Consider the following 15,668-nt stretch of genomic DNA (forward strand, 5'->3'; position numbering starts at 1 on the left):
TTTACTTAAGTAACCAATGATGCTCAGTATTTAACAATAATAGTATGTACACTAACAACATTATGTATACATCCATGCATTGAAAAGAACTTCTCCTGGAAGTTAAAAGCTGTGACTAGTTTTGTTATTCAATTTAAAGAGAACATAATTCAGGAGGAATATTCACATTCCCTAAAGATGCACACACCCCCCTTCTGCACAAACACTGGTGCGTGCACATTCTCTTCTGGTGCCTGAATATATTTCAAGCTTTTCTCTGTCTGGCTATTTTTACCGCTTTGTATACGCTGTGTACAATCCAAGACCCTCAGAGGCAGATGGGATTTGGCGGAGGGCTCCCCCACCTACATTCTGGTTCTGCACAGACAGCTTTCGTTCATTCTGGCCAAATCCCATTTACGGACCTTTTGTTTCTTGAATTTCCTAATGCCAAACGATCTCCCTGCTCTGCAGCTTGCCAGCAGATGATGCACAGAGATCCGTGCCCTGCCTCAGAGCATTTCCATCACAGAAACAGAACAAAACGCATTTGCTCTGCTGCAGTAATAAAGCTGTACTTGCTTTTGGGTCACATCAGCCAGCAAGGTCCTACAGGCACAATCCTTGCTCTCCCAGGGAAAAGCACCCTCTAAACTTTCTCCCCAAGTCAAACCAACCCTGCAGGAATCTCCTTACCAAGAGGTATTCAAGCCTGCCGAAAATCTTCATGATGCCAGCTGCAAGGGAGGTTTCGCTGCTCTTGCCTCGAGAGCAGGGAGCAGCTCTGTGTGTCCTCTCTCTCTCTCCGTTCGCTCTCTAGAGTAGCATCTCTGCTAAGCACCGTGGGCTGGCAGGGAAGGAGGGATTTCTTTTTTCAGCCCTTTCTCCTTTACCCCTCCTACTCCTTTTTGGGAAGCTTTAAGCTCTACCGTTGGCTCCTGTCAAAGCAAGGGGCACTAGGCGAAGGAAGTCTGCTGGCCTCTGGGGACCACCTGCTTACCCCCTCCTCCTGCCTCCTATTCACAATCAACCAGCTCAGCGCAAGGGCTAATTACCATACAGCTGCCACGGAGGCACAGAAGGGAGCAGGAGAAGCCAGGCACCAGAGAGCAAAGTTGACAGGAAGATGCTCACCGAGTGCCTCCCTGACCCGAACAGAGCCGGGCTCGTCCACCTCTAGTGGGGTCGCTTCCTGGAGCACAGCCACCCTTTGGCCAGTAATTCCACCTCTGCTCCACCGCGGCCACCGAAATCGGGGTGTTGAAGTGCCATATGGCCCCTCGGTTGTTATCTACCAGCTGGACTAAATGAGGCAGAGAGCTCTGCCTTGGCACTCCAACCTCCCTTCCCGTGCAAACGGGGACAGAAGCACGATTGCTTCCCCCGCTACGCCGGACTGCAAAGCCAAGCAGCTTTTATACAGCTCGGTAGTCTTCCACTTTCAGAGCCTGGCCTGTCAGGTCTGGTGCAGTGGAAGGATTCGGGAAGAGCTGCATCTGCTAAGGAGGACTGGTTGAAATCTTACCATTTCTCTCCTCATTCCCCATTGGAAAAAATTCCTAGGCCCCTGTGTTCCAGTGCCAAGCTCTCCAAAATTTTTCTCTTAAGTGGTCCAACCTACACCAGGCCCTGCGTGCCTTTGTGCGTCCATCTGAAGCAGCCGAGCCCGCATGAACACAGACAAATTCATCACATGTGCAGATTAAGGCAGTTTAGCTCGCCACACAAGAGAAATGTGGGAAGCTACAAGACTATCTCCTCAGCCTTTGCAGAAATTTATTCCACACTGGAGTCCTTGCACACACACATCGCACGCGTGGTCAGAAGAAAGGCACCCCCAGCCTTCATACTGAAGCTCTCCTCTCTCTTTGCACAACAGGAGGGTAACTGAAATATTTATCGTAGCCCATAAAAATCAAATCTTTCCCGTTCCTCTTGCCGATTTTATTTTTGTGTAAGTAAGCATTATTTTCCTATGAAGTGTGAGGCTGCAAATGACGTTCTTTAAGGTTTTGGAGCTGGGAAAGCAGAGAGGGCAGTGGTTAAAACGACAGCTTGAAATGATAGCTGCCCTAGGAATCCATCCCAAAGGTGGAAGATGTCAGTGAGGGAAGATGGGGAAAGGGTGGCACAGGAAAAAGACATCTGAGTTCTAGTATCAAAGAAAATAGTCAAGATTTGTGCTGAGTTTCCCTCCTACCAACTTTATTTTAATTAAAACTATAATGAAACAAAATACCACAGACCACTTCCTTATGAACTTGGCTCTCAGAAAGCTGCCCTCCATGCCTCACAAAGCTGCCCAAAGACAATTCAATTCCCTGTCTTCAGAATCCGCACAGCTCCTCCACCCCAAGAACACTTCAAAATGTATTATTTAAACTAGATTCCCTCCCTTGCTGTCACGCCTTAACAGGCTGTTTGAGAAGACACTGTGCTGAGGAAATAAGGATACTTCTGCCACTCCTCTCTAATTAAGCGCAACTAAATCTCCAATTTTTTCAAGACACCAGAGGGCATTCTGGGCTGAGCATGAAGACATGTATTCAAATACGTGCTGCGCTCCCTTTGGAGATGGCGAGATGCTCACCAGATGCAGAGCACCGCGCTCCATTGCAAAGGGAGGAGCAACACTGACTCAGAGTAGCTGAAAAACAGTCTCACTGCCAGGCTGGAAGCTTTAAATCGTAAATCGCAGTAGGGACGTCCAGCTCTCTTACAAGCTTATGCAGAGAGCCACAGCTCTATGCATACGTATCCTGATGAAGAGTAATTGCTCCTTCTCCCTCTTGGAACCTGACCTCTGCTTCATTCCCTGCTAGTCTAGTCAGCAAATCCACGTAAAGAGATTTAACTGAAATGCACTGCGCAAGAGAGATTTTCCACGTTCCCTTGAATGAAGTCATCACTCCAGAGTCCCAGGGGAACTGAGAGTTCACAGATGGATTTACCCCTCCCTCAGAACACTTAACCAAAGGGAGCACATGCACAGGCTGATTCACAGGGAATGTCTGTCATTAGCTTTCAAATCTGGTTACGTTTCCATTTCATGGGTTATGACATTTTTGAGAGAGCACATTAGAAAGAAAACAACGGCCACTTAGAATCCTCCTGTCGAGAAGTATTGATCCACACAAGTGTCTGCCAGATACGGACTCCTTAGCGATTCCCACTTGGGGCTTGGTTCATGAACAGCTACTTCTCAGGGCTCTCTGAAGTCCCCTCTTACTGTGCCCACAGAGGGTGAGAGCGTGTGTGTGTGTATGTTGAAAGTCCACCAATGCCCTCTGGTTACAAGCCTGTGCAGCCAATTCACCTCCCACCAGACCCGCGGTCCTCAAAGGATCCTAGGCACCAAACATGCCGAGTACTGCTGCCACTGCAATACTCCGAGTCAACGCTGACCACCATACAGAGTAAACTGAAATCTGATTTTAGCACAGGACTGAAAACAACTTCGATGAGGATGAAACCAAACTCACTTGAAACTGGGCTTTAAAATTACATCTCCAGTGTTCAGGTTACAGCACTAATGCTGTGGCAAGGTTTCTTGGTTTTGCTTTCAAAGGCAGGACTTAGTAAACATCCAGAGCAGCAAAGTGCTAATTCTGAGCAATGAAGATGGCAGAAAAAGGAAATGCATGTGGGTACTCACCTGCAGGAGGGTCTGCAGGGGCAGGTCAGCAATCCATGAAAAAGAGAAGGAAAAGAAAAAATAAATAAATTAGTTGATGTTTCTACAAGCCTCAAATTTGGAATCATTCCCAGATGAATGGTCTGGAAAAATCAGAGCCCACATTAACCAAAGATGCCTCCCTACTGAAGGCTCAGACTTGTTTGATAATAAATCCCATTATCTTGCCAGTTCATGGTGGTTCCTCCCAATTACAGCAGGTGAGAGCACACACATAGGGGGTTACCAGAGCTCAGCTGAAAGGAACAGCTTGCTCAGCCACAGCAGCTCTATTGCTTGGGTCCCCATGGACCTTTCCAAAGTTACGCTGCTCAAGACTGTAGCCACGTCATGTCACAGGAGCTAAGCAAGAATCATCTGAACTGCAGTTTGGAGCATGCTTGTATAAACAAAGTTCACAGCAGCACACTCCTCTCTCAATAGCAGTACAGAGTCCTGCTCTCTCTCCCCCATGACCCACTAACATCACTTCGGTACAGCGCGAGTTCCCAACAAGTGACAAAAAGACCCTGTGGCAAGTCCTGTCCAAAGCAGTGCATCCACTCATTCATCTGCTGGATGATTTATCAGGGATCCTGGCCACCTGGTTGGGCTGGGCACTCAGGCATGCTGCCATACCACGGGGCAAGGCAGGGAGAAGCAGAAGGGACATGCTAATGCTGCAGTAGCTGGAGATCATAGGGCTTGCCAAGCAAAAGCTAGCTTGCTCAGCCAGAGGAAGGATGCGAGATGGAGGGGGGAAAAAAAAGGAGGCCCCTCATCAGATGGCAGTTGCCACTGTGTGATCCAGACAACCGTGCTGATAGAGAGGAGTGCTGCTTGCGCCAAGCTGCAGCCCCAGGACTCACCCTCTGCTGTATCAGTGCATGCTTGTGCTCCATCTCCCTCTTCTCCACTGCAGAATCAATCACCAGCTGGTCCAGCTAAAGGCAGGGAGGAGAACATCGGGTATAAACGTCAGGAAGGAGGTTTATGAGCCACTGTCCATCTCTGCTTCCCTGCTCTGGGATTACACCAGCACTACCTAACATCACAAGTCCCTACAAGAGGGAGAAAAGGGCCGTGTTTGGGTGCGCACTGAAAGTAACCATAGCTCTTGGCTGCCACCCCATAGTGCAGCATGGTTTATGGAACATCCAACAAGCGGGATGCCCTGATCACTCCCTGATTACCAAGAGCGGTAGCTGAACAGGAACAAGGATATCCTTTCAGGGTGAAGGGGTACAAACAGGCAGATTGAGTCAACCATATTCCCTGTCCCCTTACCTCTGTGGCTAGTTTCTTCATGTAGGGGTCCAGTTCATGGAGAAGACTGTAGCCCTGCTGGAAAAAGGTGTACTGGGCATGCATGAAGGACAGCATCTGGGGAGGGAAACAACAGCAAGGTCAGAACAGGTTCTGGGACAAAGCGAGCGTGAGAAGTCCTTATCCCTTACTACCCACAAACAAATCTCTGCAAGGTCTAACCCTTTCCCTTCCCAAAGCAATCTACGCATTAGATGCCTCTCCCTCTTCTCCTTTCTTCCTCTCACAAATCCTTCCGCACTGTCAGGCAACCCCTGGTCTGAGCACAAAGCAGCGAAAGCAGTGTCCTTCACCCCTGAAAGTCCCCTCCAGTTCTGGCCTGTGGAGTATCCTGCTGGTCCTTCATTCTCCCCTCTTGTTAGCATACCTGCAGCCCCCAGAGCAGTCCCAGACAGTATCTCCAGGGCAGACCGAGGAGTCGGTATGTCGACCCATGCAACCTGAAATGGAGAGGGCTGCCTTTCATTGAGTCACTGAGAGCAGCCACAGAAAACAAAGAGCCCTTACCGCATCCAGTATTTCAAACTTCTTCTTGGCCTGCAGGACATTGATCTGCGAAGGAATCAAAATAAGACGCTCAGCGCTAAGCAGTTTGGCATGGAGATATATGCACGAACAACTTGCTGCAATACCCCTACAACAAACCACAAACTATTCAAGGACATTTTCAGAAAGGTAGTTTCTGAAAAGACAGTTCTGGTGAGTTCCAGGTGGAATAAAAAGGGAAACAGCATAGACACATTTTATGACCTGGGCTGCTACTGATTAAGGTCACTGCAAGGTGACTATTTCAAGCAGATGTGATCAGCTACAGAACTCACAGCCTCACCAGTGAAGGTCCTCGCACCCCAGCACAGCCTACTCTTTCATACAGACAGGCTGGATTGTACCAAAAGGCAGCTCAAAACCCTGGCACCTACTGCAGTACAGGGCTTTGCTAAGCCACACATGGGTTCATAGTGGCACAACTACACCAGGGCCTGGGACTAGAGCAAGCCTTGGTGGTTTCATGCTCCATCACACACCAGTCCTAAGGATTCCCTGCTTCAGGGGCAGAGGGTAAAGCGTCCAATGGATTAGTTAATCCAGTACCCTTTTTAACCCAGTTGTAAGACTCTACTTGCACTCTCACATTCCTCAACTTCTTCATTCCCTACAGTAGATTATTTAGCAATTTGCCTGTGATGTCTTGTTCTGTACTGGGAAACGGAGTCAGAGCTGTGGGCACAGACACCAACCTGCAACACGTAGTCTAGGGCCAGATGCCGGAAACACTTTCTGGTTATGGTCAAGGTGCCTGTTGCCTCCTCCACTTCATGGGGCTTGTGCCGAGGTGCCTGGGCATTCTTCACCAGAGAAATCTCCATGTCCTCTCGCACCTTGTCAAACTGCTTCTTGGTTTCCTTGAACTTCCGGACATCACTGGAACCCAAAGAACATGAGATTGTGAGAATCATTACAAAACAGCCAGAATACTGCCGATACCAGCAGAGCAGGGAGAGGTGCAACCAGGTACACTATGATCACTCAGAGGTCCTGCTCTAGATGCCATGGGGATCCTAACCCACCCCACCAAGCTCCACTGTGTCCAGCTGGATTGACTCCAGATTAACTCTAAACAGTCTTTCTTTAGAGACAGATGGCAAGGAAAGATATTGGACCTTACATACTGCCTTCAAAGCCTTAAGGAAATTCTCCAAGGATCGCATCCAGAAAGCCAGGCCAGATGGCATGCAGCCCTAACGATAGTCCATAATTGCCCTCAGAATAAGTGGTGAGCAGAACATTTCAGAACCTACCTGTGAAAACATTCATATTTCACTTTGTAAAAAGAGTAAAACCAGCTTTTCAAATTCAGGACAGGGCATTCAGCTAGGGCAGCCAGGCCATTCATGTGCATCTCTAGCTGATTCTGTCTTGTCTGATTGCAAAATCCAGACATTTCACTATTCTTTTCCCCTTTTATAATAGGCACATTTATTAACATTTGGAAACACATGATCCACAATATGAACTTTCAAAGTTTTACGTGCCCCTAGAGACCTCACATGGGATCAGGGGTCTGCCTGGCAGGGGGAGGCTATAAAGGCACAGCAACAGGCAGGGGTTTTTTGAGTTTGGTTGTTTTTTTTAATTAACTAGCAGGTACCAGTCAGGCAGGACCTGATTTGAGTTGCATGACCACAAAGAAATGAGGACAGCAAATCCTGAAGATCAGCTCTTGCAAGTGGCCCTGGTTCCTCAGGAGTTCAAAGCAGCAATGCTGAATTACAGCAGATGTAACACACTTATTTTCTGTCCAGTGGAGCTCTCTTTACCTCAATTATAAATTGTTATAACTTAAAGCCATTAAAAACTGTTAATAAATAAGTAGCATCCACTTATTCTTTGCCCTAGGGAAGGCAAAGAGCCTCAGTTGAACATGAGAGTCAGACAGTAAATGCTGAACCCTGCCCTATGGCAAACTGTTTGAAGTTGCATACACTTACGTATGGATCAGCCTCTGGCCAAGAGAGTCTATCATGGGCAGGTACAGCAAGGATAAACGAAAACAGAGGTGATCGGATTACTGTTCTGGTGGTTGTTGCTTCTTCACATCACCCTGAATGCTCAGGGCTGCTGCGTTACATGGCCATCTAACTCCATTCACAGGGTCACTTCTGCTTTTTGGGGTCATTTGCAGCAAAGGGCTGTGGGGATTTTACTGCGCTTTTGATCCAGCTTTGGAGAGAATGGCTTCCTCATCTGTGCATACACCCCGTGGAAAGGAGCAGGACTCTGGAGGCATGTGCTACCGCTGGAAGTTCTCAGCTAGCTCTAAGGCAGGCTGCAGCAGCACGACTGCAACCTCAAGACTTAGCTAATAAAACCCTTCCACTCAGCAAGGTCTGTGGCTTGGTAACAGGCTAAGGTAGTCACAGAACATCGGGCTACTGGCAGCATGGGTAGGGCAAGCTGACCTCTCCTGTGTGTACCACTTAAACCAGGCAAAGACCTTCAGGGCTTGGGGACAGGGAGGGCAGGTTAGAGGGTAAATATTGCCCTCTCAGATATGTATGAATCGCCGTGCAAGGGCACAGTTCCCACTGTTCCTTTGTTCCCGTTGTCAGCCAGGAAGTTGTAGATTGGCCCTAGGTGGATTATTCAAAATCATTCCAAGCATAGAAATTATTTTCCAACCAAGGGCAGGAGCAATGCAAAGATCAAAGCACCAGGGCCTGCAAGCATGGAGACTGAGCAGTACAAACGCAAAAAAGACTAAGTTGCAAAGATGCTGAAAAGATGACAGATCCAAAATGAAGGTGAAATTCCCCTTTCCGACTGCCAGCCTTAAGCAGATTAAATCTGAGCTCATCAGAGAAATGATTATAGATAAAGTGGGGGTAGGGTGAGTGCTAGGCAAAAAGATGGGGATGCGGAACAGAGGGGTCAGCTAGGGACCCCCTCCCTCCATCGAACCACACAGATGCTGAGGGATTCACAGTCAATTACCAGTACCCATGGCAACCAGCTCCTGCTTAGCTGAGGGCCTCGCTTGCCTCTCTGACCTACATTCAGCTGCCTTGGGATCCTGTGCGGCACTAGGTACCTGCTCTGGGGAAAAGAGGCACTCGGAGAAAACACGTTAACGCAGCAATGGCAGGGACAGCCTGCCGAGAGGCTTGATCAAAGGTACAGGCTGTCCCCATTCAATTAACTTCCCAGGCTCAGTCCTTCTGCACCTCAGGCCTGCCACGTGCAAGTTCACATCCTTAACACGCAGCATTCCGCATTGCTCACAGCGGGGCATTGCAAACTCGCTTTCCATTAGCGGAGGACTCTGAACCAGTGGTCAAGCTCCAAGTTGAAGGCACGGTGATTTTAGCTGCTCCCTCCATGCAAGAAAGGCTCTCCAGTCTGAAACTCTCATCTTCCAGACAGATGCTCAGGTTACTCCAGAAGAGCAGGGCTGCTGTAATTTTGAGTGACTATGCACGTTGTGCGAGGAGCTAAGAACACAATGATTCTGCTGGACCCCAAAGTCGTTTGGCAGTAAAGTTCCTCCCTTCTGCAAGCATGCACTGCTTTAAACCACTAACGAGACTCTGCACTGAACATAAGATGTAGGGCTGGCCCTGCTCTGCAGGGATCTGAACTCTGGGATGTGTTTAACCTAGAGGATCAGTGAGAAGCAGCAAAGATGGAGTCTGCAGATGAACTTTACCAGACTTCAGGATGATGCTCTGATCTGGAATTATGCCTCGTGTCCAGCTTTAACTATCAGCTGGGAACAGGATGAAAACATCTGATTGACAACTGAACCAAATAATAGTGTAGCAAGATGACAGCAACAGCCATCACACAAAATAGATCCTTTCCTCTGCCCTTCAATGTCTCTCCTGCTCCAAGCAGAGCCTTCAGTAGCTGTGTTGAGGGCATAGTTCTGTTTCCAATGCAAAAAGGACAGGTGCAATGGAAGTTCAAGAAGCTGAAGATCAAACTGATAAGACAAGTACTCACTCTTTCACAAAATTGTGCAGCTGCTGCCGGACTGACCTCTGAGCCTGATCAAACAGGATCTGAAAGAAAAAGAGGGAAAAGAATATCAAATATTTTTGCAACATGGAAACATTGAGGAGTCAGAAAATCCATGAATGCTCTCTAGGACCTTCAATGTAAGGGACTCAGCGTTACTCCAGAATTTAGTGGTGTCCATTACTTCATGACTCTTACAATGGATAATAACTTTTTTCTGTAGCTGCAGCATTCCCCTACCAGTGCAGAATTCCTGCACTGCAGGTTCCACAGCCTGTGCCAGGGCTCTGAATATCCCAGAGAGACCTATGCCACCAACATACCTTCATAACAGGAGCGTTTGCAGGAGCAGTTGCCTTCATAGGCCCCACTTTGAAGGGTCTCTCCAGAGCCTCGATTTTCTCATTTTGCCAGAGGAGGGCACTGTCACCTCGACAGTACACCACTTAGGGAAGGAGACAGGAACGCTCGCTGAAGGTACATCACAGCCAGCCGCATGCTGATGAACTTTGGCGAGAGGTCCAGGCATACAGTACAGAGAGACTCAGTGCCTACAAGTCTTTAAAGTTTTACTCTCCTGTCTGTCCCTCACCAAAAAAAAAAAACTATGGTTCCACACCCATTACTCTACACCCTTGCCCGTCTCATCTCCAGTCCTCCCCATCTTCCTCTAAGAGAGGTTCTCCCCCTACCCTCGGCTAGATGCCAAACAGTGGTGTCTGCTCAGGTCCCTCCCGTCCATCTCTGACGGGCATGATTACAAATAACTCCATATTTCAGACATGCAGCAGGATGACACAGCATTTCAGCTAATTGGGACCAGATGGGCAGAGGCTCCCAGACCCTATAGCAACTGCAGCAGGAAGCACACACGGTCCCAGGATTAGAGGGAAAAGCCATTGTCCACGCTGCAGCTAGCAAGAGTGGCCACAAAGAATGGACAGGGATCCCATTTCAATTCCACCACCAGGAACACAAGGCCTGGGCACTGGCCCAAAACTTAATGATACCCTGAAACATCAGTGCTGGGCTCTGGCATCACTACAGCTGTTTGGCATGAGTAGCCCTGGCTCATTTGGTCCAACTGAACACGGCGTCCTGAGCACCAATTTAACCTAGAGAGGTCCTGGAACATGCAATGGTAACTGTGTCTGTCCTCCTGAGGATGCAGTCACCAGGAGCAGCGTCTCCCAGTCCAGCGTTTGGCCTTGCTTTCTCTCCTAAAGCGACCAGATCCCCTTTGGGGAGGCTCCCTGAGCCCACACTGCATGAAGGACTGTTTGGGACTGTTCTCAACCAGGGAGCACGAGGCTGACACAGGACCGCGTCTGAAGGACAGGAGGCACCTTCTTTCAGCAAGCAAACTGTATGAAGCACTTTGGATTAAAACAAACAGCTTTTTCCAGTTTGCTTTTTCCCCCCTTCCCCTTTGTGGCAAGCTTGAATTTCCAGTGGGAGTTTTTTGGGCAGCTTCCCTCGACACCCCACCCACCATCTCTCCTTTCCTTTTCTGGCCACCTTCTCTGCTTCACTACACAGTTCAGGTAAGACCCAGAAGTAGCGAGCACCTCTGGGTCTCCTACTTTTTTCCCCCCCAAGAGGCAGGAACAGTCATCTTGTATCAGAACATTTACAGTGCAAAAGAGCTGGCATTGCCTAAAAAGCAGGAGCTTTTTGTGAGGAGGTGGTGGGTTAAACTTGTCTGGCTGCCAGGTGCCCACCAAGCCACTCTCACCACCGCTCCTCAGCAAGACAAGCAGAAAAAAATAAAATGAAAAAGTTCATGGTTTGAGATAAGTACAAGGAGATCACTCACCAGTTACCGTCACAGGCAAAACAGACTTGACTTGGGGAAGGTTGATTTAATTAATTGCTAGTTAAAAACAGAGGATAGCGAGATACAGAACAAAACTAAAACCACCTTCCGCCACTGGAGCATGATACGCATTCCCAGCCTGAGCAGTACTCTGTCCATGACACCAAGGTCTTGGCAGGCACTGCAGAGATCTGCCACGTGACACACTCTGAGGTGGTCACAAGCTTTAACCTTCTCACGTCCCACAGTAATCTACTAGCAAACCCACTCTGGTTCGTTCCTGACCCTTCCTTCCAGTGCCAACAGACTCATACAGACACAGATGTTCTCCCTACCCAACGTCTCTCACTAGGAGATAAGCAAGTCAGGCTTTTGACACTACGCAGGTGTACTACTCCAAACAGAACGCAAAGCGCTTTGTGTAGAAGCGGCAGCGTTGGCTGCAGAACCTCAAACACATTCATTATGTGTATTGCTGCAGCCAAGGACAAAGCAAGAAACACGCCAGAACTAGCTGAGTATAAACAGCCATGAACGGCCTCTAAATATGAACAGATGCAAAGCAAGGGGGAAGGAAAGAAAACCCCAAGACCACCCAGCTTTGTGTTTTTACCAATGTAAATTATTTACTGCTCTTGGCATCCATTTGCACTCTCCAACAGCACTCCAAGAGGCATTGGCCTGCAACTTTTCCCATGGAGCAGCTTCCCCAAGCAATGTGTGAGCATCGACAATGCTTCCCTCCACGCATGACACCACACAGGGATAGGTAAGCAGCAAGAAAGCCATCTGGTTCCCACCTGCACCTACATCTGAAGAGTTTCCATCATTGGTTTCCACCAGGATGACCCATTTGCTTAGGATCACGAGAAGGAAGGGACACTATTGTGTTGTACTCAGGACTGCAGACAAGTATCCTGGGACATTCCAGGGAAGAATGGATTCGAGAGTACATAAACATCAAACCACACAGCTAAGGAACGGGGCTTCCTCAGCTTGATAAATAGCAAATCCAGGCTACACAAAGCTACGGTGGGGATGGGAACCAGTGTGATCGAAGGGCTTCACAGAAATGCAGGCTGTTCCCTGGTGACAAGCAGATACCCCACCAGGCAGCGCTAGTGCAGAGCGCCTACATCCACCTTACCATTCCTGCCCAGAAAAATCACCTCCTAGCTGGTGCATTGAAAGAAGCAAGCAAAAACCCTGCTGAGCACTCAGTACGCAGGACAAATGGAGCAAGGTCCTGGGCTAGGCAGATCACCCTGGAAGTGGAATACTGCCCTTGCACTTCTGCGGTAGCCAGAAAAGCACTGCACACCACTGGCTGGCTGGGAAAAGGACAGATGCTTTGAACAGCACAAATAAAGCATTTAAAGAAGGTCTCTGCTGTAACAGGGCGGCACCCCCCCAGCAGGGCTGCCTAGGACGAAGAATTAACTAAGGATTCAGTCCAGGTCTAAAAATCAGAGCTCAAAAAACTGCTCCTTACTGAGAGGGAATTGGACTTGCGGTGATCACACAAGCAGTATTCCTATGCCTATGGTACAGGCACATTTCTATGTGGAATTTTAATTTAAATATATTTGTATCAGGAGAACTGCACACACAAGGAAGACAGGCCATACGTATCCATCTCCTGCTCTGTTAACACTCCTCTCCCTGCTCCTGTTATTCATGCACTGAGCCCCACAGCACTGCGATGGTGCCCTTCCTTCCAATCTGCACAGATTCAGGGATGGCCAAGTGGTTTGTGAGGGGATACCAGGTAACGAACACGCCTTTCCTGCCAGCAGCATCTCTGCTGAGAGGCATCTTATGATACCAGCTTCTGCAGTAATTTTGCCAGGCAAGCTCACCAGGGGAGTATTTTCAAGTGGGTCCTCCATTCAATTTCCAACACAAAATAAACACAGTTTTAAGAGCTAAAGTTTCAAATATAAAATCATCCCTTGGCTTTTTCTCCTTTCCCAGACATACTTGGAACAAATCACTTGTTTTAAAGATTTTCCAGAACAAATACCACCCCACCCTCTCTCTTAGCTTCCACCAAGACATGAGAAGTCCAGCCTATGACTCACCCACATCTGTGCCTGAGGAGGGTCAGCATGAAAGAAGGGAGTTAACACAGCTCTCGCCCAACAGCGGCAAAAGGCTAAATCCTACATTTCACTTTCCCAGCACGGGCTTCTGAGGAAGTGGGATAAATCCAAACCTATATTTCATAGGGGGCTTTGGAATTTCACACCCCCAAGAAATGAAAGCAAGTTCAGTGGCACAGGATGTTATTCCTGGAACTACAAGCCTAAAAGTTAAGATACAGAACATCAGAGATCCAAAGGGATGCCACTGCTACAGCACTCCCACGTGACTCCCCGCAGAGCTTACAAGAGAAGAGGCAATCCCACCAGGCTCCAAAGCAAAGCAGAAGCTAAAAAGAAGTGAGATTGCCTGGCTGTGGATTGCTTCTCTCAGCACTTACATGCATGAAGTTCAGAAGTAGGACATCACAGCTGTACACGGGAATAACGCTTGACTGAAGATTAAAGATAAGCGACAGCATTTGTGGTGAGAATTCATCAAGGAGCAGCAGAGGCCATTGGACCAGGAGCTGAGGGGGAACAAGGCAGTTGGCAGGGGCCTCAACAGCCAACGCTCCACCACACCATACCAAGAAAGCAAGACAGGTCCAGAGACAGTAGCCAGATTCAACCAAGAGCCCAGATCATTAGGCAAGTTTGCAGTAATGAGGCAGGTCCACGGTGAAGCTGGGAAGTCAGCCCACAGATCAGTCAGGCCCAGAGATTGCCAGAGCCACAGTGACAAGGCAGGTCCATCAAGCAAGAAGAGTCAGACCATAAGTTGGGATCACCAGGGTGCATGGCTAGGCATGGCTGTAGCTGAGCTAGAGACCCATGCTCCCACAGCACAGCTCAAACTAAGACTAAAAGCCCCAGGTAGAGCTTAAATAGAGTGCCTGGGCCCACAAGTGGAGGGTGTTGGTGGAGGCCCCAGGTGAAGCTGGTCAGGGCCATTAAGGTCTGTCAGTGCACTGAGATGAGATATCAGTGCTCAAGATGAGATCAAGATCACTAAGCAAATCAGCCATTCTCCTGCAACAACTGGCCCCAGCTGATGAGACAAAGGGTGTGGAGCTTCCTCTGCAGCTGCCTGACACACTGACAAAGGCAGCCTTCCTTTCTCCAGCTCGGCCAATTCACCACCCCAGCCACAACAGTCGTGAGCTGGATGAGTCACATCTCTGCGCTTATCTCCCTCATGGCCAGCCTGGAGGCCTCCTTCTCACTGACATCCCCAGAAACAGTCTGGAGACTGGTTTCTGTTGCATTTAAATGAGGGTTGGTTATCTGGTGGCCTGGGAATCAGAGCCTGATCCTTTTATCCGGTCCCAGGAACACTGTCCCATCAGCAGTCTCCCAAACTGGGGGCACTGGAGTGTGTCTGTGAGAGAGGGAGGCAGCTACAGCCAGGCTGGTCACCTGCAGGGCTGCTCAGACGTGATTCTGTCGGCTGCCTTCGAGCATCTGCTGGGGAACAAAAGTGACCCCCCTCCCCAGCCTGCAGAAAGTGATCATCCATAACCTTTATGTCAGCCTTCCTGTCAGACACCCTGCTCCCCAACGATGGCTCGTTCTGCCAATAAGCCCCTTGTGCTGATCAGACACGGTACCGTTAGGACTGCAGTGGCTTTGGCAGCCTGGCCTGGCCTCTCCACCACCTCCTCCTCTCCAACTACCCGTCCTGCTGCAGAGCTGCAAAGAGGTTTTCCAAGACCTGGGTGCTTTCTTGTTCTATGGCGCGTACATCCAAGCTGAGGTCAGGGTGTGCCTGACAGAGCTTTGGAAAGAGCATGTAAATACCACTGCAGCTGATCAAACAACAAAATAAAACTCAACAATGACAGCATACTGTACGTTTTTCCCTGATTTCATATTCCTACAGTTTACTACTTTTTCACTGTAGCTTCGAGCAGCTGAATATAGTAACCCAAGGGGCAGGAGGGCCACGCAGAATTCAAGCATCCTTTGTTTGGCAGGGGGTGCTTAAATGACTTTTATTGCTGTCTGGCTATATGATTTGGCCCTACATCTTCTGAGTGATGGCCCACCAGATAAATGCCACCCATGAAGAGCATTCCATCTGTGATGCCTTTGTAATACAGCTCACTTGAGGGTTTGTGCTGTGGAGAACAAGCTGACAAAATGACTTCTATTACACAAGTCAGATATCAACACGGTCTAAGCCTAACTTCTGAACCAAGCTGAAGTTGAGTTTCTCTCTCAAAAATGCTCAAGAGCTCCAGTTTGTGCTTAGGGCAAAGGACATTTGTTCCTGCCC

The 15,668-nt window shown here is 48.7% G+C and overlaps 1 protein-coding gene across 1 annotated transcript in view; it reads right to left on the minus strand.

Moving 5' to 3' along the window:
* Window positions 1-15,668, minus strand: part of ACAP3 (ArfGAP with coiled-coil, ankyrin repeat and PH domains 3) — a 97,744-nt gene that overhangs the window by 29,246 nt on the left and 52,830 nt on the right. Inside the window, exons 5-10 of the mRNA XM_054849649.1 lie at window positions 9,479-9,537; window positions 6,217-6,400; window positions 5,486-5,530; window positions 4,940-5,035; window positions 4,522-4,596; window positions 3,635-3,646 (exon numbers count right to left, since the gene is read on the minus strand). Coding sequence (XP_054705624.1) covers window positions 3,635-3,646; window positions 4,522-4,596; window positions 4,940-5,035; window positions 5,486-5,530; window positions 6,217-6,400; window positions 9,479-9,537 — 471 coding nt within the window. The remainder of the gene's footprint in view (window positions 1-3,634; window positions 3,647-4,521; window positions 4,597-4,939; window positions 5,036-5,485; window positions 5,531-6,216; window positions 6,401-9,478; window positions 9,538-15,668) is intronic.

Source organism: Grus americana, chromosome 21 (genome assembly GCF_028858705.1).
Source record: "Grus americana isolate bGruAme1 chromosome 21, bGruAme1.mat, whole genome shotgun sequence".
Classification (NCBI taxonomy): domain Eukaryota; kingdom Metazoa; phylum Chordata; class Aves; order Gruiformes; family Gruidae; genus Grus; species Grus americana.